The 20974-nt window shown below is 38.6% G+C and overlaps 1 protein-coding gene across 5 annotated transcripts in view; it reads left to right on the top strand.

The window, feature by feature from the left end:
- The window catches only part of enox1 (ecto-NOX disulfide-thiol exchanger 1), a 64391-nt gene that overhangs the window by 26099 nt on the left and 17318 nt on the right, over positions 1-20974 (top strand). For 2 of the 5 annotated variants that reach the window (XM_041259822.1, XM_041259821.1), the window contains exons 2-6: positions 9740-9853; positions 12771-12908; positions 16660-16836; positions 19272-19478; positions 19855-20088. In XM_041259822.1, the coding sequence (XP_041115756.1) occupies positions 9844-9853; positions 12771-12908; positions 16660-16836; positions 19272-19478; positions 19855-20088 (766 nt within the window). In that variant the 5' untranslated portion in view covers positions 9740-9843. The other 3 variants (XM_041259824.1, XM_041259823.1, XM_041259825.1) reach the window with 3 other exon arrangements.

The raw sequence follows: 20974 nt of genomic DNA, 5'->3' as shown, positions 1-20974 counted from the left end.
TGTAGATAATGTTCTGCACAGTGTATTCTCTGTAGATAATGTTGTGCACAGTGTATTCTCTGTAGATAATGTTGTGCACAGTGTATTCTCTGTAGATAATGCTGTGCACAGTGTATTCTCTGTAGATAATGCTGTGCACAGTGTATTCTCTGCATATAATGTTCTGCACAGTGTATTCTCTGTAGATAATGTTGTGCACAGTGTATTCTCTGTAGATAATGTTGTGCACAGTGTATTCTCTGTAGATAATGTTCTGCACAGTGTATTCTCTGTAGATAATGTTGTGCACAGTGTATTCTCTGTAGATAATGCTGTGCACAGTGTATTCTCTGTAGATAATGCTGTGCACAGTGTATTCTCTGTAGATAATGTTGTGCACAGTGTATTCTCTGTAGATAATGTTGTGCACAGTGTATTCTCTGTAGATAATGCTGTGCACAGTGTATTCTCTGTAGATAATGCTGTGCACAGTGTATTCTCTGTAGATAATGTTGTGCACAGTGTATTCTCTGTAGATAATGTTGTGCACAGTGTATTCTCTGTAGATAATGCTGTGCACAGTGTATTCTCTGTAGATAATGTTGTGCACAGTGTATTCTCTGTAGATAATGCTGTGCACAGTGTATTCTCTGTAGATAATGTTGTGCACAGTGTATTCTCTAGATAATGTTGTGCACAGTGTATTCTCTGTAGATAATGTTGTGCACAGTGTATTCTCTGTAGATAATGTTGTGCACAGTGTATTCTCTGTAGATAATGTTGTGCACAGTGTATTCTCTGTAGATAATGTTGTGCACAGTGTATTCTCTGTAGATAATGTTGTGCACGATAATTCTCTGTAGATAATGTTGTGCACAGTGTATTCTCTGTAGATAATGCTGTGCACAGTGTATTCTCTGTAGATAATGCTGTGCACAGTGTATTCTCTGTAGATAATGTTCTGCACAGTGTATTCTCTGTAGATAATGCTGTGCACAGTGTATTCTCTGTAGATAATGCTGTGCACAGTGTATTCTCTGTAGATAATGCTGTGCACAGTGTATTCTCTAGATAATGTTCTGCACAGTGTATTCTCTGTAGATAATGCTATGCACAGTGTATTCTCTGTAGATACTGTGCACAGTGTATTCTCTGTAGATAATGTTGTGCACAGTGTATTCTCTGTAGATAATGCTGTGCACAGTGTATTCTCTGTAGATAATGTTGTGCACAGTGTATTCTCTGTAGATAATGCTGTGCACAGTGTATTCTCTAGATAATGCTGTGCACAGTGTATTCTCTGTAGATAATGCTGTGCACAGTGTATTCTCTGTAGATAATGCTGTGCACAGTGTATTCTCTAGATAATGTTCTGCACAGTGTATTCTCTGTAGATAATGCTGTGCACAGTGTATTCTCTGTAGATACTGTGCACTGTGTATTCTCTGTAGATAATGTTCTGCACGTTTTTTTTCTCTGTAGATAATGCTGTGCACAGTGTATTCTCTGTAGATACTGTGCATAGTGTATTCTCTGTAGATAATGTTCTGCACAGTTTTTTTCTCTGTAGTTAATGCTGTGCACAGTGTATTCTCTGTAGATAATGCTGTGCACAGTGTATTCTCTACACATCCTTTGTCTGCTTACTCTAGACAGAATGAGTTGTTTTTTCTCTGGAAAATAAAAAGCTTTCACCTGGAAAAGCTGTTTGTGTCTTTTTTTAAAGGTATTTGTCCTCATGCTAGAGTCCCTACGGTATGTTTTTCATTGATATTTGTGTTTTTAACAGTGATTGCCCAAAGTTTTCTTTGCTGGCTGTACAGCTGTAAACCTTTTGATATATTATAACCCCCCCCCCCCCCCCCCCCCAGGGTTATGGGGAAAGGTGACAGGGATGTGCTATATCTGCTTCAGAACCCCACAGTATCTGTCACACGTTAAGCATGCTAGTCAGAGTGTATTTTGTTAAACTTTTTAATCATAGACCATTGCATATGAATTAGCATAGTTTTCTTACACTATGACAGCTATTTTGCCAATAGTGGTCAGTAACAAGTTACGGAACATTATGTTTTACAGATTTATTGTTTGTAACACATTTATTACAAGAATGACAGCGGTACCATGTGTAAACTGAGACGAAATATAATTAAGAGAGCGATGTTTTAAAATGAACCAGACCAAAGGGGTCCTGCGCTTGTTTCAATCTGTGCCTCGTTCCACATGTTATTAACCCCTTCCTTTCCTTGTAGGAGACCCCAGCTGGTTCTTTGTGACCCTATTCACAAAGATGCAGCTCTTGTATTATTATTGCATGGAGTTTCAGATTTGCTGTGGCAGTTTTAATTTATACTGACGTTAAATTTGCAGAAGTTAAGGTACATTGAGTTTAATCGCCTACCTCTTGTTAAACACATCGTTTAAAAGCAAATGAATGTAATCAAATTAAATTGTTTATCATGCATTCTGCTAAATATAGAAAAAGAGCAAGAGAGAGAGAGAGAGGGAGAGAGAGAGAGAGAGAGAGAGAGAGGGAAAGGGAGAGGGTCTTCCTTCTGTACACAGATGTGTGGTTGTTATAACTTGAAACAATTGCACACATTTGTCTTCATTAACAGGGGAATGTTGTTTTGATGATGTAAGGGTGAGAGTCCGTAGGCTTACTCTTCAATTATTGTACCTGAGGCTGTGAACAGATAATAATTAGTTTCCCATCCTGATTGGTCTTGTCAACCTGCACCGTATGGTTTAATGGAAAAGAGAATGCGGTGCAGGATGGCATTAAAAGTGTCACAGATATTTTCTGATTTAATCTGTGCCAGGAGATAAGATTTCGGTTACACAAATACAGCTCGGCGGTGAAACAGATGAGTGGCTCTTCCTTCTGTTTTGTGAAGACATTAAACATACAGTAGGCTGGTTCAGCATACAATAATACTGTAGTGGGACCAGCTGTGGAGTACAACAAATACAAGCTGATACCTTCTGAGGAACCACTGCACTTGTGAGACAGCTTGCTTGTTAAAATAGTCTGCATACATTTTAGGATTATCTATTAAGGGATGCCATAAAATATGGAATAAACAAGCGCTCTGATTGGGGTAAAACATGCAATAAATTGCTTTGTGTAGGTCAGGGTATACGATATTGGATGCCATAGTCCATAAAACCATAAAGAAAAAGTTCTTAGGCTTAACAGGAAATGTAAAGTACAAGAACAATTCTAACTAGCCCAATTATTTTCAGCGCCATTTTACATTATGTAAGACACTTATGGATTCAATTGTGTGGTTTTTACATGAGATCTTTTTTTTTTTTTTCATTTCCCAACAGGGAACATAATCCCACATCTGAATGACCATTATAATAGGCACTTTTAATTATAATCCCACATTTGAATTACCATTATAATAGGCACTTTTAATTATAATCCCACATCTGAATTACCATTATAATAGGCACTTTTAATTGAATACCCAGAGGTGTTTTAATAGCCACACTTTAAAAGTAAAACAAACAGAGTTTTCTGTAATCTGAACTGGCCTTGCATGAAATTTCACAACTGGACAATCCTTTCGCTCAGCTGCAGATTAGTTCCCTCAGAGGGCTTTCAGTAAATCAAGTATGTTCCCAGTAATTACCGTGAATCCTTAAGTAAAAATGCAACCCTTTAGAGGCATTGGTGTTTCTGTAGGATACATATGAACCATGTTTTTTTTTTAAACATCCTAATAGCATCATAGATACACCAGTGGGTTCACTTTTTTACCCTCTTTAATCCCCAAAACATAGACCCCAGAATATACTTCTATTGTCAGCCTAAGGGTTATAAACACTGCTAATGGGGGCACATTTTCAAATGATTCCACACGAGGGGGCAGGTTCAATTCGTTGGCATACTGTAGGGTAACATTTAGTCCTCACTGTTTGCATGGGCCAAAAGATTTTCACCAGCCATTTAGAAGCTGTATATAAATGAGTAATTATAATCCAAACCTCACTACATGTGCTATCTTCTGATTCTGATAGTGAAGCTGTTATTTGTTTTTAATTTAGTTCATGCTCAGGCTGACATGTGGATACGACAAATGCTTTTTGTGTGTTAGGAGTCCGGTCCTTCTCGATCAGATCAGAAACCACAAAGGCAATCATTGTCATGACATACAGTCTTTCCTAAGCAGTCAAGTCTGTCTCTTCAGTCTCTCAAGGAAACACAGGGAGAAACACAGGCGTAGCTCACAATTTATGGTATCAAGGTATCTGAAGGTATTCATTAATCTGTCGATTGCAAATCGGGATAATTGCCTGGAATTGCAGCTGCTGCGCTTGTAGGATTGGCTGGAACCCAGCTTTCCTCTCAGAAGCTGGAAATAGTTTTGCATGGAATGTGAAATGCATAGAAGAGTAATACAGTAGCTGATCTTATTGTGCTGTACTTTAATCATTGTTTAAACCCTGTGGATAAGTAACAGAATCATGTATTTAATGACCACTTCATTCTAATAGTGTGTGCTGCAAGATGTAATACTGTCTAATGTAATTGATTTCCAGTCTGGCTTAATAGATTCTTGAGATGGGTTTTTGGCATAAGTGAAAGCTAATCATTCAGCACTCCAATTTTTTTTTAAAATCTAAATATGCAATCTTTTTTGATGTGTGAAAAACAGACCGTATATTTTGCCATTGGTTTTGCCATTTTGCCATATATATAGTACATGCCTCAAAAGGTGCAGCACTGCTGTATATTGAAAAAGCAGCTGCAGACAGTTTGTATAGTGACATATGGACAGACCATATTGAAGAATGTACCTAAGGTAGACTATGATTACACTTCTTTTTTCCACTGGTTTCTTGCTTCTACTGTTTCACGGTTGGATAGGACCGTGCTCAGGGTTCACACTGCAGGTCAGAGTCTGAACTGTAATCGAAAAGTAGGCTGCATTTCTCTAAATTGTGCAATATTATATTTTATATGTAACCAGAATAGAACCAATTAAATATTTATTATGTGTGTTATTTTTTGTGATTGCAGATCAATGCAGTGCACGAGAGATCCTGTTCCTAGTAGATCTAAATTGGGCAGATTGGAGAATCAAGCTCAGTGAGCTGAATCTCATTAGGGAGGCAAAGCCTTGCTTTGCCTTTCTTTGTTTATTTCCTACTATTCTCTCAGCCTGTAGTGTTGCCTTGGGTAGTCTTGCAAATAAATCTTTTGCTTGCATGGAAAGCGTGATTGATGTGTGTGTTCTGGTATGTGCATTGCTCAGTGTCTGACTAGATCGGGCAGGATCAGAGTGGCCACTTGTAATTTTAATGGCTCATTTCCTTTACATATTAGAGAAGGGAGGTGAGGGGTAAGGAGCTAGTTACAAATACAGGTTTAGTAAAACTTTAAACCTCATAATACCTTTTGTAACAGGACAGCTTTCTGTGAACTCTTTATTGAAGAAATGGTACGAGTCAGTCGTTTCACCGACTCAAACCCTGAAGTAGAAGGAGCTGCACAAGGTAATGTATTATTATTAAAACAGATTTCTTTTAGGGTATTTTGGGAATAGTCTACCACACAACATTCAAGATTTCATTTTAATCTATGCTAAAAGAAACTTGGAAGGATTTTACAACTAGAAGATATAAAACATTGTGAAAGATTTTTAATAAAATACCAAGATAAATACATATATAAAATGCATATTTGTTTCTGATTTAAAGGTGTTTATTGAAAATGCTGTTTACGTTATCATATTGACTGACAGGTTAAAGGTCGCTTGTACAAATAATCAATCAATTTTTGTTTTGTGTAAAGATTAGTTTACTTACAGTCTAGGAGGTGATGCATTTACTGTGATTGAACAGGCTGCAAGCAATCTTTGTTCCTTGTGAACAGTGGCAAAGAAGGGTGGGTTCCTTAGAAGTCATGGCTGTAGGCTTACGCCATGAGAATTAGAGCAGATCTGTGAGAAGCTGCCTTGGCACATTGTTTTCAAAGCAGTAAGTAACAACTGTGGCTGTTTCTGGAGGTTGATCTTATTGGGTTGCTGCTATATCTGGTCTGTCAATCAGAAGTGATTAGGGGTTATAGGGTATGGGGGGTATGGGCAGAGCACTGTAGTAGCTATGAGTTTTCTTAGGCTTATTTTAGTTATGGGGTCTGATTTCCTGATTTAGTTACAGTGCCTGCATTTTACTGTTGAAGGGGACTCAACGGAATGATCCAGGTTTAGTCTACAGTTGTGGCCAAAAGTTTAGCATCACCTAGAATATCAGGGTTGAGATGTAATAAAAATAAAAAAAAACGATATGAAAATAATTTACATCTTTTATTTAACATCATGAAATCAAAGAAACTACAAAATGATGCCACAAAAGTCTACCGGATGCCATAATAGTAGTATGGAAAACTGCAAAGCGGTATGTTTTTCAATATGTTAACGTAACATTATTCAGCAGGTTTCATTCGACTTTATGGTGCAAAATGTGTTAATTCTATAGGGGTGCAAACAATCTGGCCACAGCTGTAGGATGCCTTTAATGAAGAATGAAATGGACCCAAACAATTTCACACATAATACTGAGATCTGATGAAAGGCTAATGTCTGACAGCTGCAGGTTAGGGGTATTTAAATAATTAATCTTGGGTCAGAGACTACTGTAATGGCTCCAAAATGTACAATATACCCATGCAGACAACTAATATCACAGGAGGAGCATGATGGTCAGCTCTAGTGTTGTTTTTAAATATGAAGCACAGGCTTGTTTTTTGTTCTGGTTTTTTACCTGCAGCTATTACATTCGCTTTCATTCTCTGCACATGTGGGAGTCTTCTGGAGCTGACATACCAGGCTGTGAATTGTCAATAATGCAGTTGTAGGTTTACAAAGAGCACAAGATCTCACTGTTTCATTGGTGCATATCATCAAACTTGTTTGGGATTGTACAGCACTGCAGATAACACTATCTAACATAATTTTTGTTCCTGGGTAGTAAGTGTTATTTCCTAATTGCTTATGCCTCAAAAGTATAGAAAATGGCTATTATTCCCCACAAACTTCCCCACAAAATTTAGAAGTGAGTAGTTTTTTCGAGATTTACGATTATACTGTAAATTTACAGTATAATCGTAAATCTCGAAAAAACTACTCACTTCTAAATTTTGTGGGGAAGTTTGTGGGGAATAATAGCCATTTTCTATACTTTTGAGGCATAAGCAATTAGGAAATAACACTTACTACCCAGGAACAAAAAAAGGAAAAAAAACAAAATTGTTACACGGTGTAGTTGGGTTAAGCCATGCTGTTCAGTATCTGATCTGTCACACCCTGAAGCATTACATTCATTGTGTCTTTTATTAAATCACTGCCTACACTGACAGAAAACAAAAACAATTCAGTCAGACTTTTAAAAAACGTGCATAAACAGGTTGCTGCTGCTTAAAGAAAGGCTTATCTAGTGCAGACAAAGTGCGCTGTTGTGTGTATGATTACAGTATTTGTACTGTTGAAACCATTAAAAGTCTTGTTGCCAATGGTAATCACTCTGTTTACTTAATTTTACGGTATTTGTAGTTGAAAGAAAACAAATACCACTTTGATCCTATAGCCTGGTAGTCAGTTGCAGGTAATTGTATAGTAATGGCACATCAAAGCAGCATTATATAAACTGTAGCTCAGGAATCTATTATGTGGTTCAGCAAGCTTTGTAATAAAATAAGGAATTGTATCTATGATAGGCTGGTGGTTGTGATCCTGTAATTCTAAGGTCTGCCCACCTTTTATTTTCTCAAGTCATTAGCTTTTTCTACATGACTGAATGCATGTTTAATGACTCTTTGCCACATTCATTATTAGAAGCAATTTTGTTTAAAGAGTAACTAATATTGTAGTCATGACCCTTTCCGACTGAAGTGTTGGGTGTTTTTTTCTGCTGGTTTACACAGGTTGATGTCTGTTTCTGTTTACCTAAAGCTAATTTACCACTTGGTTCTGCTGTCATTACACTTTCCAGAGATCACAGGAATTCTAACTAATTGAAGTGCGTACATGTGCGTTGGTACGACTATTTATCATTGCCAGTGGCTGTGTTTGGGATTCACCTTTTTCAGAAGGTTATCAGGAATTATTCACACTCCTGTGAATTTGAGTTTGGAGGTCTTATTCGTGAAACCTGCTCTAACCCTCATAACATAATCAGCTTGTAATGTTTCCAGCCATTCACACATAAATAATGACTCTGAGAAGCATGAGAACCAAAACAGGAATGTATATACAATGTGACTTATAAATGCAGCCACTTTGTAAGGCTGCTCTGGAAACAAAAACCTGGCAGGCAAATGCAATGTGATCCTAGGACCAAGACAGGGGTTATATTAAAGGGCCCAGGTGTAAACTGCAGATTTATATCAAGGAAGGGTCCCTTGGAAAAGACCACAGCCCTTTCACAGGCACATGATACAGGTCTTGTTGTAAATTACTTGCATTTTGAAGATTTGAAATTCTCCAGCAGCTTCCTCAGAGATTTGCAAACCAGTTTTATCCCAACAGGTTACCAGGCTGCAAAGACAGGACAGAATCTTGTTGTTTTTCTTTGTAAATGGTTGCATCCGCAGTCTAAGCTCTGCTGGTTCCGTGTCTCACTCAACAAGTGTTGAATGTCAAACCCCTTATTAAAATGGGTGATAAATTGTGTACTGTGAACTGCAGGTTGCCCTGCTATGCTTGAAATGTGAGTGTATGCTCAATTTTATTTTTACATAAAATGTTGCAAACAATCTCATTCCACTGCTGTCGCTCAATCCCAATTAGTAAATGATACCGCGTCATGCTGGCTTGGAAGCTTGTATCCTGCCTGGTTGTAATGTTGAGGGATCTGTCAAAAGCTGACACTGCTAATTGTGATAAATTGCTGCACAAACTGTCGATGGTCGGGCCAGCGGCTCTTAAATGGTGTACCCACTGTATCTGTCTGAAGCCCATGCGTTTTTAATTGGCTTCGTGTTTTGATATTTTCCTCTCAGCTGGGCTGTCCCCAAGAATACAATTTTGTTCTCTATTGCTCTGTATATTTTTATTAGTGATGTATCCCTGTTTATTTATTTATTTGTATACATTCTTTAGCACAGAAAAGGTCAGATTTACTACAATATCTGAAATTAGATTTTGGGAACTGACCAGCTGACCAACCCAAGCAACGATGACTATCCAATAAATTAGCAACATCAAGCTGGGCGACAGAAAAGCAATTGTCCTTCTAAATAGACAAAATACAGCTGTCTACAACCTCCCCCTAACTGACCAGACATCGCCCAAGTCTAGTGGAATATCAGTTAAAAGTGTGGGTAGGTTTAGAAGAGACATGAACTCTTGCAGTAAGGAGGGTGTGCAGTGAACTGTGTTGGTACAAATACAGAATGAGGGGCCGAGGCTGTTCCTGCTGGAGGTGAGGCACTGTCTGACATGACATCTAATGAAATGGCATTCGTTACTCAGTATGCAAGCAAGCAGGTCAGATACATCTCATTTGCTCAGAGTTTGGTGGCAGAGTGTGATAAACTGTCTGTAGAGGCACAGATGTCCTTGTGTAGCTGCAGCACTGTCACACTGATTTCCAGACTCAGGCAGGCTTTCTCTCTGTCTGTCCCATTCTTATTATTACTAGCAGTCTGAGTCAGCTGATGCTTTTGGGACATGTCTTTTTTTTGTTTGTTTTGTGTTGATTTACTGCAGAGCGCACAGTAGAACTGAGTTTGTATTTTAAATTGCAGAGCTCAGTGTGCAGCAATGGGTCCCTATCTGCAACAGTAACACAGGGAGGAAGCGCTCTGATGAAAGCAGTGGGAAGCAAAACCAGGAATCCTACGACCCTGCCATGGCTGGGGGTAATTATAAATATTATGTTATAGCTGTTAGCCTTATTTTTTATTTTTTTTTACAGTACTGTATATTGCTTAGGATTATATCAGTGGTATTGGAATGTGTCTGTTATAAACAAAGCAATGCAGATCCAGTGGTTTTTATTTATTTATTTTGCTTATCTTGAGTTTGAACTTGTTGTATATCAGTGCAATATACAGTATGTAAGTTTTTTTTTTTTTTTAACTTTGTGTACTTCAGTCTATACCCCTCAGTAACTGCGTGTATAATTGTACCAGGTTAAGTTTCTTATCTGTGTATCTATTTTATAATGGAGAATGTTTTCAAAGGTTTGGAAAGGCAACTTCTCATAGAACTCCATAAAACTAAAATTTCTAAAAACTAAATTTAAATAAAATGTGACCGAAGGTGCGATAAGGCTTGGAGACATGTTATCTTTATAAGAGACCAATGACCCTCTTGCTATTTTAAATACATCCAGCTGTATCCTATTGAAACGGAGAAGGAGTCCACTGGAAACAAGGTCTCTTGGGAATTAAAGTACTGTTTTCACAATAATAATAATAATAATAATAATAATAATAATAATAATAATAATAATAATAATAATAATAATAGCTGTGTTACATTGCAGTTTAATTGTACTGTTTCTTTACAATGAAATCCATTCAGAGTCATCATTGTAGTGTTGTTACAGCACAGGCAGGTTGCTCTCATTGCACTTCTCTATTGTTTTTTGATGCTTTTTTAACTCTTGTAAACATTATTAAACTGTAAACCCGATGTTCTGGGACACGGGAGGGTCATACCCACACACTAGTAAATCTACAGTGTGTGCACAAATACACAACAGTGTGTCATTTTTTAAGTCTGTTTTAAAGGTAGTGCATGGTAGACTTGCTTGCTAAACCCTTGTAGAGGAATGGTCACACACAATACACTTCAATTCAATAAGCTTGGTGCCAGTGTGGGAAAGGCGCCTGGGAATATTGATTGAAATATAAAATCTTCACATTTTCGTTCGACAAAACCCCAACAGAAACCTTTGTAGTGTTTGAAGGAGCAATTAATAATAGTATTTTTTAACCAGAATTAATACATAAATACATCTCCTTCATGTGTTGCCTACACGACAATGATCACCATAGAAACAAGTTAACCACCACTGCCCCCACTCCGCTCCCAAGACAATAATGTGTCCAGAAAAGCAGTCCGTGTATATGGAATAGCCAGAGAGAGTCATGATGCCAACTTTAAATTGTGATGCTCTTTTACCATTTTGTTACAGTTTTACAAGCTAAACTAATGTTTACCTCACATTTGTTGTTGTCTGTTACCCTTTGAACATATTTTACTTCCAGTTGTGTATTCTTGTGATCATTTTGAACAGTAATTTGGGCTAGATAATACCAATTAGGAATTAATTTAACCCATATGTTTCTAAACTGAAGATCTGTATTATTTGAACAGGCTCTCACTGCTCATGCCATTTAGTCCCAGGGTTTACTGAATTGTCCTTCTCTGATTCCTGTACAGCACAGTTTATAGTAATCCAGCAAGAAGTACTATATCTCATATTTTGTGCTTTGTACTTCAGATTAGAAAATTAAATTATATATTATATGTAATATATGGCGCAAAATGTATACGAGTGTGGTTGAATGAATCGATTAGTTATGACAGAACTACGATTGACACATTCAATCTTAATATTTTAAACTGGCGATTGTAAGGCAGGCACAAAATTGCAGAAGCAAGTATTAAACTGCTGTCCAAATCATAAGATATGAATGTGGTCTTCAATTAAAGCAATACAGAGTGAAGAATATTACTATCTTCTACTGACAAAAGGTCCTTGAGGCATGATAAAAGACTTCTCAAGGGCATTACCTTATTCTGCAAACCAATAGAATAAATTCCATTGGAAATAAAACCCAATGACAAAGGTGTCAAATGTAATGCCCTTGGCTGTTACCAGATGATAAAATCGAGCTCTGTAATGTAATCAGCTACAAGTAACACTTGCAGATAGGAAATATAAAAATAGCCTCCCACTAGGATGACACAGGAACACACACAACGAATGATGCTGTTAGCAATATTGCTGCATTCCACTCATAAAAACAGAGCTGGGCCCTGGTTTTCTCATGTCAGCTTCTTCTAGCGGGGTGGAATTACCTAAAGGGTTGCGACATGTTTCTGAAATCATAACCGCACACACAGGTTCTCTTACTGGGTTCTGTTTGGTTTGGGTTCTCGTTGAGGGTAATGGAATTCACAGTTGACATTTGTTTTCAAAAGCCCTCCCTTGAAGTCTGTATCTCCAGTGATGAGCATCTCCACAAAGAACTGTAGAAAAAAGAGGAAAGAAGATCTGTGGAAAAGATATTTGAGAATGCTAAGAACTGTGGTTGAGAGCTGCATACAGTTTGAAAGATAAGAATTTATTATAGTGCCTCCTGGAAGAGGGAAGACCAGCTGCAGAGATACCCTGAGAATTTGTTTCAGTAGCTCATTACCCAAGCAGAGAAATGAGTATCGTAGCAGCACTAGTGCTGATGGCTGAGTTGTTTTCTGTTCACTCGAAGCCTGGCTTAAGAGAGATAATTGTTTTTAATGAACCTCAGCAGCTGTCAGATAAAAATTTTGTGTGGTTATTTATGATTTACATTCAGGCCACACTCATTAAGTCAAGTTCAGTAGCACTACATCTCACCATTGTGTCTGATAGAAATTGTCATATTAAATACATGTAAACCCTGTGGAGATTTTTGAACAGAAGGGAAATTAGGAGTTTTGTCATTTTCCACTACCAGTGAAGTAATAAACCCCACGAGGATGCATTAGTTATAGCGTGCTGCCTGACTAATGCTTCTCCTTGGGAACAGCCGTTATCCCTGCACTGTTGTTTTGTTTTAACAGCAGCAGATGGGTTGAGGAGTGAAGCTGTGGACCCAGCTCACATCAGCATGTCTGTAGCCGACCCCACAGCTTGGGCCACTGCTATGAACAACCTTGGAATCGGCCCTATGGGGCTCACTGGACAGCACCTACTTTCAGGTAATTCATTTTCCACTTGAAATCTGGAAAGTGTATGATAGCTTGTGTAGTGGACCCTGCCCTGATAGTATTTCACTGTTTTCTCATATCAACCCTTTGCAGCACCTTTGGCTCTCTTGTGTTACATACACAATGCCATAAGCATTTCATCCATATAAACATAGGCACTATAAACAGTCAATGCAATAAGACTCAAAGAAACTTCTAAAATGATATGCCAAAGTGTGGAAGATTGTTACAGAGACAGTACTGTTTTTTTTTTTTTTAAAGAGATGTCACAGAAGCCTGAAGAAAGTGAATGGACTGGATGTCTCTGAGCTATCTCTGAACTGCCTCTGAGCTGCCTCTCTGACTTGCTTAAGTTCTTAAGACATGGGTGTATTTTAACTGTCAGAAATGTTATTCAGTCAAAACCTTTCTTTCATCCTCCCTGCCTCTAATGCCAGAAACTTAGAAGCACTGTAACCATACTACTCTATTGGCCACTGCATGGCACACCAGGGGAGAATTGGGGATTGATACAGCAAAGCTGCCTGAAACTAAGTCTCCTGGAAGCAGGTTTCAAGTCAATGTTCCAGAAAAAGTGTCTTCATGTTCCATCAGCTTTAGATTTGTGAGAAATGTTGCTAGTCTGAGGCAGACGCTGAGATATTAATAACTACTTTCCTCACCTCGAGGGTTGAGAATTGCAACGTGTTTCTCGTCCTCCCAGATGCATCATTAAACACGCTGCATGGATAGATTATGTCCCGCTTATTCAGGATATTTTTCCTTCTCCCGAGGTGTCCCGATAAAGTGGCCACAACCTGTACAGGTGTTGATAAATCTGTCTGTGAATTAATATCCTGCTAGAGATGTTTAGAGGGTAATTATGTGCTGCTTTTGTTCTCTTCTGAAGTATATGAGGCCTAATAGCATCTTAAAAGCATGTCTGACGTTAGTAATGCACTCAGTTTGCAAATACAGCTGTTCTGAAGTCTTGTGCTGTGATATGCATGAACCTCTCTGTACTTAGTGAAGAATAATGCAGTGCTTGCAGTAAACCCTCACTGGATTCTGCCAAATTAGTGTACAGATTAACATTCAGGAATAGCGCTTCCCAGCCATGCATATGCATGCCGCTTGTAAATGCCATCCTCTCATTGTCAGGAAGGTACTCCCACTCATTTGAATTGTATATTAGGGATGTGTGCCTTGCATGATATACATTTCAATAATGACTCCAGAAGCTCCTTGTAGGCACTTTCTGGTGAGCAGGTTTATGATACTGTACATGAGAAGGTGCATTCAGACACATTGCTCAGTGCCTTTATTGTCAAAGGTCTGAAATTGTTACAGAGTGAAGCACAATGGTTGTCAAATAATACAACATTCTAAAGTGTCTGGCATCCAATATCGAGATATTACTCTTTTGTGGGTGTAGACTAGTATTTACAGATGACAAAATAGAAAAATGAGAACATGAATAAGAACGACGACACATTTAAGTCTTAACATCTGTTTTGTCTCAGAGGAAACTTCTTCTGTTCATCATTGTACAATTCAAAAATGTAACTTATTTGATCTGATCCTCTCTAGACTAGATAAATACCATCCAACAATTTCTAAAACATCATTAATCATCAGTAGCAGCTTGTTTCATCTAAAGCTGTGGTGCGGGTGGATTTAAACAGTATCATTTTACTGAATCGAACTCTCCCTGCAGAGCCTGTGTGCAGATGCAGCTGAGTGAGAGTGTAAAAGATTTCAGATCCAGACTTGTGGAGGGCTTGTGAGCATGTGAGCATTGAGAGTCAAGCTGATACTTTCACAACCATCTTTTGTGTCCTGTCTTAGAAAGCTGGTCTAAACATTCACTAATTGCAGTTACAATAATTAATAGGGCAGCTTTTTTATATATGCTCAGTGATTGGCGGTCAGAGAGGCTCTTCCCATTCGGTAATGGTTGTCATTCTCTTTCAGGAAACCAGGGTTACGGTAATACCATAATGTTACAATAATTATAATTGTAATGATAGTTAATAGCCCTCTCCCGATTCATGAGCTCGAAAATGTGTGAGGGAAGTATATGATAACACACTTGTTTATGAGTTCCTGTAAATGTGTTATTACTGATTATTAACAAGAACAGTTTACAGTAGGGTTATAATGAGTAATTATCATCAGAAAGCTTCATTTCATATTATAGTAATATTCTTAATAACCGTATGATATTGTATATTGTTTATATCACCTCTACAGATTATTATTTAGACTTATATTTGCAGAGCCCATCAATATTTTTCCTTTGAAGGTCCATGGGGAATTTAGAATCTATATTTCTTAGGTCATGTAATACGATTGGTTGTATTTTAAACACCCTAAACGATGCTGATAAAATCGGAGTGCTTTTTTATGTATGACCTGTTGTAAGAGTGTGTACCAGTATATTTTATGAGGCTGAGGATGAAGTAGGCTTGGTGGGGATACATGAAGTGGTAGTAATATGTAATAATAAAGGAGGCAAATTACAAGGGACCGAATGGGAGGAAGAAATGCTGGTCAGAAGTAATTGTGTTTAAATATACAGGTATGAAACTTTTAAATATGTGAAAACATGTACAACTCGAACAGAAATTAATTGAAAGTGCCTGCATATAATTAGTGCAGTGTTATCTAATTTACATGTGTTTTAATGAAAAGTAATCTATTTTATTATAAGGATGCTACGTAACCCAAGGACTCTTAAACTATATGGTCCTGAGCAATAAATAAAGATGTTAAAACAGGAATTCTTATAGTATTATATATATTATATATAGTCTTATATTCTTAGAGTGAGAGAGAGAGAGAGAGAGTGAGTGAGAGAGAGAGAGAGAGAGAGAGAGAGAGAGTGAGAGAGAGAGAGAGAGAGAGAGAGTGAGAGAGAGAGAGAGAGAGAGTGAGAGAGAGAGAGAGAGAGAGAGAGAGAGAGAGAGAGAGAGAGAGAGAGAGAGAGAGAGAGAGAGAGAGAGAGAGAGAGAGGCCAACAGGGTTTAAATAAAAAAAAACATTTTTATACTTAATGATGTCCACCATGCAAGAAGAATGATTCCATTTGGAATACACATTGCATATAGAGCTTCAGTTTCATGTGAACTATAAGAATATTTTTAGAATTTTTGATTGATGACACATCACCTCGAAAGATGAGTATATTCAGCTGCTTCAAGCAGAAACACTTTGGGGTTTCCTATGTATCAGATTTCTTTAGGAAAAATGAGCAGAAAAGCATAGCACAGCAGTGGGAGTTTTGGCAGACGAAGGCAACACTCAAGTCCAGCAAAGTGCTGAAGGTTGGGCTATCGCTCCGATACACATTCTTATAGAAAATAAGACGTGTGGCAACTTCTTGCTACAGTACACACACTGCTAGCCTTCAATGGCTGTTTTGGCAGCTGAATTTGTTGGGACACTTTTCTTTCAGTTTTTTTGTATGTCACATTTCTGAAATTCCATAGTAAGATAGGGGAGTCTCATTCCAGCCTGGAGCCTGGAACCGTTCAATCATTATTCATAAAGAATAAATAGAGGTTTAACTGATGGATTTTACAAGTGACAGGGAACAATGACCTGTTAGGCTCTGTGCATTTCTGTACACTATAATAAATATTTAACTTGTTTATTTTAGTTTTGCAACATATCTTACAATTCTTGTAATTTTCTGGATGAACAGTTGTCTTGTACCTGTCCTGATCTGTCTTCACAGTAATATTTGTTTATATCCTTCCAGACTCAGTCTGCTTACCAGGGTTTGATCCTGGTCTGGGAATAATGACCGGCATCACCCCAATTAACCCTATGATGGCTAGAACGAGCTTGGTGCCTCCTCCACCAGTACCTTTAGAGCTACCGATCGTCAAAGAAATAATTCACTGCAAAAGCTGCACACTCTTCCCTCAGAACCCAAGTAAGCATCCAGTAGATTGGAGATATTGGAGAGGGGTGTGGTTATGGGTGTTTCAAACAGCTTGTTATATACTGCAGCAAAGCTCTTCACTGGATACTACAGATGTAACCTCTCTATTGGCCCTCAAACAAAATGGTCAGATGTGCTGTCTTGACCACTGTGACTTTAATTGATTTGCAACAAGGAGCCATTTATGTATGTGTTTGAGTGTGTGCTGGCTGGTGTTTCATTTATGTATGTGTTTGAGTGTGTGCTGGCTGGTGTTTCATTTATGTATGTGTTTGAGTGTGTGGTGGCTAGTGTTTCATTTATGTAGGTGTTTGAGTATATGTGCTGGCTGGTGTTTTCATTTGTTTCTGTCCAGTCCTTATATTTAAGAGAATATTTTGTTTTTCAAAATTGAATAAGATTAAAACTAGGCTGTCATGAATTGCTCACTCAGAAAGCTTCCAAGCCAAGCTGTTGAAGATATGAGTGCAACTGCTGATTGAAGTGAATGTAACAGAAGAGAAGACAGCAGGATTTGTTTTTTTCTTACTAGGTACCATGCTGTAATACTGATGTGTTCTTCTGTTTGCTGCTCCATAGTGCCCATCTTCCTAGCCATGCTAAGCTTCAGCGCTGGAACTGAAACTGGGCTGAGCTCAGCTTCAACCCACAAACAACATAGCTCCAAACAATGAAGCCTTATACATCCCCAGAATATTTGTGATGATTCCAAAAGGGTGTTAGGAATAATTCCAATACCGGATTTAGGGATTTACAGTGTTTAATACATATCTGAATGCCCCTTCATTGTTTGAAGAAGTGTATTTTCCTAGGTCTGTACTGTTAATTTATGTTTCAGCTTTTATTATTTTGAGTCGTTTCACAAACTTTCATTTCATTACTTGCACAATATACAGTATATATATATGTGTGTGTGTGTGTGTGTGTGTGTGTGTGTGTGTGTGTGTGTGTTTCTACTATATTTTAAAATTGCCCCAAAAGTGGCTTTTAGATAAGCCAGCCTGCGTGCCCTTGAAAATCTGGTCCCCAGGTGATACATAAACTACAGTACAGAGTGTGCATTCTGATGCATGGAAATCTTATTATAATATTATAAGAAAAAAGTATATTTTATGCCTGTGGAAGGGGTATGGGTAATTCACTGACCAGGAGACAGACAGGTGATATTGAAAACAATATTGAAAACAATGCGTTGGGTTTCTTTAGCCCGCAGAGGGCGCTGTTGGTCCGTGGTCTGCTTACCAACTATGGTAAACAGAACCACGGGAATACCAAGCAATGGTAAACAGTCCAGGTGCACTCGCAGGTGCTTCAAAACAATACTGCAAAAATCAAAGGCACAAAGAAACAGGAAAAATAAAACAGTAACAAAACTACAAAGAAAAAGTGCTGCACTTTGCAGCAATATCCCGGTCGCCGCTGCCCGTGCGACCCGGATCACTGTCCTACGCTGCTGGCTACTTAGCCTGCTCAGCTGTCCTTATTCAGGAATCTGCACAAGGGTTCCCCTCCCTCACTGTCTCGCTCTGAACCTCCATTCCGTTCGGTCGTGGACCAGCGTTTCCGCGCACTCTGCACGTTTAAAAGGGCAGATGAGGAAACAACAGAGCATTAATTTATAGGGCTAACAATCTCCCAAGACGCGCCTCTCAGCCATTCAGAGAGGGGGAAAGTCCACACACCCACTTTCCCACCTTCCTGTGTCACTGCCATGACTCAAAGGCGGTTGTTGGATGACTGTCGCCCTCTTCCTGCAGCCTTGTGAACGCGCCAGCAGAGTCAGCACAGATCTCTCCCTGTTACAATGCCCTAATGACATACCTACAATAACGCATAAGCAGCATTGAAAAGAGTGCTGGATACAAACGGTTGGCTCCACAGCCAATTGCACTCTAACCACAGCTGAGTCTGCACATCTGCAGGTGCACAAGCTAGTACCTCACGCAAGCTTTCTTCCACATTCACCAGCACCCACAGGAACCGAACCCCTTACCTACATAACATGGGGGAACCCTTGCAAGTTACAACATGCAAACATGATTGTTCATTTCTATAGCTGCTTTTATGCAAGTATTCCAAAGCATCACAGAGATTGAGAGGATGCATAAAACATTGTTGACTTTGCTCATAATTGCACAGAGTGGTCTGACTGAACTCTGACATCGTTTGTAGTGAAAGAGCGACAGCTACTCCTGACAGGATGCTGCACCTGTGGCAGCTCCCTCACTCTACCTATGCCATCCTCTCCCTGAATGAACAGACCACTCAAAAGCTTGTGTGACAGAACAATATTAGTATTGCAAACTAAAGCTTGTATTTTGTCAGTTTCACAGTTTGTCTGAGTTATGTAATAAACGCAAAGCCAATTACCAGGACATGCAGAAAGAACAACTGCAGCTTCATGAGATTCTTCTTGCACTGTTTAGATCTGCCACCACCGTCAACAAGGGAAAGACCTCCGGGATGCAAAACCGTGTTTGTTGGAGGACTGCCAGAGAATGCCACGGAGGAGATCATTCGAGAAGTATTCGACCAGTGTGGGGAAATCACTGCCATCAGGAAAAGCAAAAAGAACTTCTGCCATATTCGCTTTACTGAGGAGTTCATGGTTGACAAAGCAATCTACCTGTCAGGTATCAATTTATGACTATTTTATTGTGATTAAGGAGAATAAAAATATTGTATATTTATATATTTATTTCTTCTATCACCATGCACTCTTGCTTAGCTTGAAAATAAGTTGAAGTAATACCTTCTAAAAACACAACTACATCCAAAACGATCACCTTATCACATGGCACGAGAAACAGAAACAGAGTATGTTTCTATCTTTGTGAACTTTATTATCACAGTAGTTTTTATCCCTCCAAACAATAATAGTGTTGACCAACTGTGTTTAGCAAGAAAAAAGTATAAACCTGTACAATAAATCACAGTTAATATTTTTTCTGGGAGGGGGTCTGTTTAAATATGGCAGCCTGCAAGTCATTTTTTTCCTTTTTTTGTCAGGTTACCGCATGCGGATTGGATCAAGTACGGATAAAAAGGATTCAGGACGCCTTCATGTTGACTTTGCTCAAGCGAGAGATGACTTCTATGAGTGGGAATGCATGCAGCGCCTGCTGGCCAGGGAAGAGCGGCACCGGCGCAAGATAGAGGAAGAGAGGCTGCGTCCACCGTCTCCCCCTCCCATAATGCACTTCTCAGAGCACGAAGCGGGCCTGCTGGCAGAAAAACTCAAAGGTAGGACAGGCAAACGCAAAGGAGAGATGCAGTCACCGTTTATTCCAATGCTCTAGAATTTGTACCATATAATATATTATATATTATTATTATATATATATTATATATATATATATATATATATATATATATATATATATATTTTTTTTTTTTTTAGAGCTAGCAAGAAAGTAAGAAGCTCTGTATACTCTATTGGCTCTTAAATGAGCATGCTGGGTTGTTTTATTAATATTTGGCGACAGGTTTCAGAAGCTGAAATACTGGCTCTGCAGTGATTTGCTTAGTTATATAAACATGACAGATGGGCTTTGTTTTGCTCATTGTGAGTTTCCCCCTTTCATGATTGATCCTTTATGGCACGTGTTGAATTCGAGTGTCATTCTCAAGATATCTAATAAGAAATTAACTGACAGCCCCTCAGGTCTGCTCCCAATGTGGTTGCACTTTGCATATTAAAACCCTGACTCTCCATTTTAAAATCACTACCGACTTGACCTGCCAGTGTTTGTACACCCGTGTTGCTTTAACCCATACGTTTGACCCCCAGCTCCTCTGCTGTATCAGTGCCATGTATCTGTGCCACATTAAGACACATCCAAATCCAGATGTCCATGATATGGCTTAAACTAAGTTCTTCTGCATGTGTAAACATGAGAAACCCAGATGCTGTTTCTGTTGTATAGTTTGTTATATATGGGTCACAGCAGTGTATGTGAGTATTTTGTTTGTTGGCAGATTGACGCCAACATCGTGTTATACCAGCCCATTGTACTGCTTCAGAGGTGTTTACTCTAAACAGGTGACACTTAGTACCAGTTGATTTGATCTGAAACTAATAAAGTGACTAATAAGACAGGTTTGTGGAACAAAGATTGTGGGTAAGAAA

Source organism: Polyodon spathula, chromosome 9 (genome assembly GCF_017654505.1).
Source record: "Polyodon spathula isolate WHYD16114869_AA chromosome 9, ASM1765450v1, whole genome shotgun sequence".
NCBI classification, from domain to species: Eukaryota; Metazoa; Chordata; class Actinopteri; order Acipenseriformes; family Polyodontidae; genus Polyodon; species Polyodon spathula.
The sequence above is the reverse complement of the archived record's forward strand: the minus strand, read 5'-3'. Positions and strand labels throughout refer to the sequence as shown.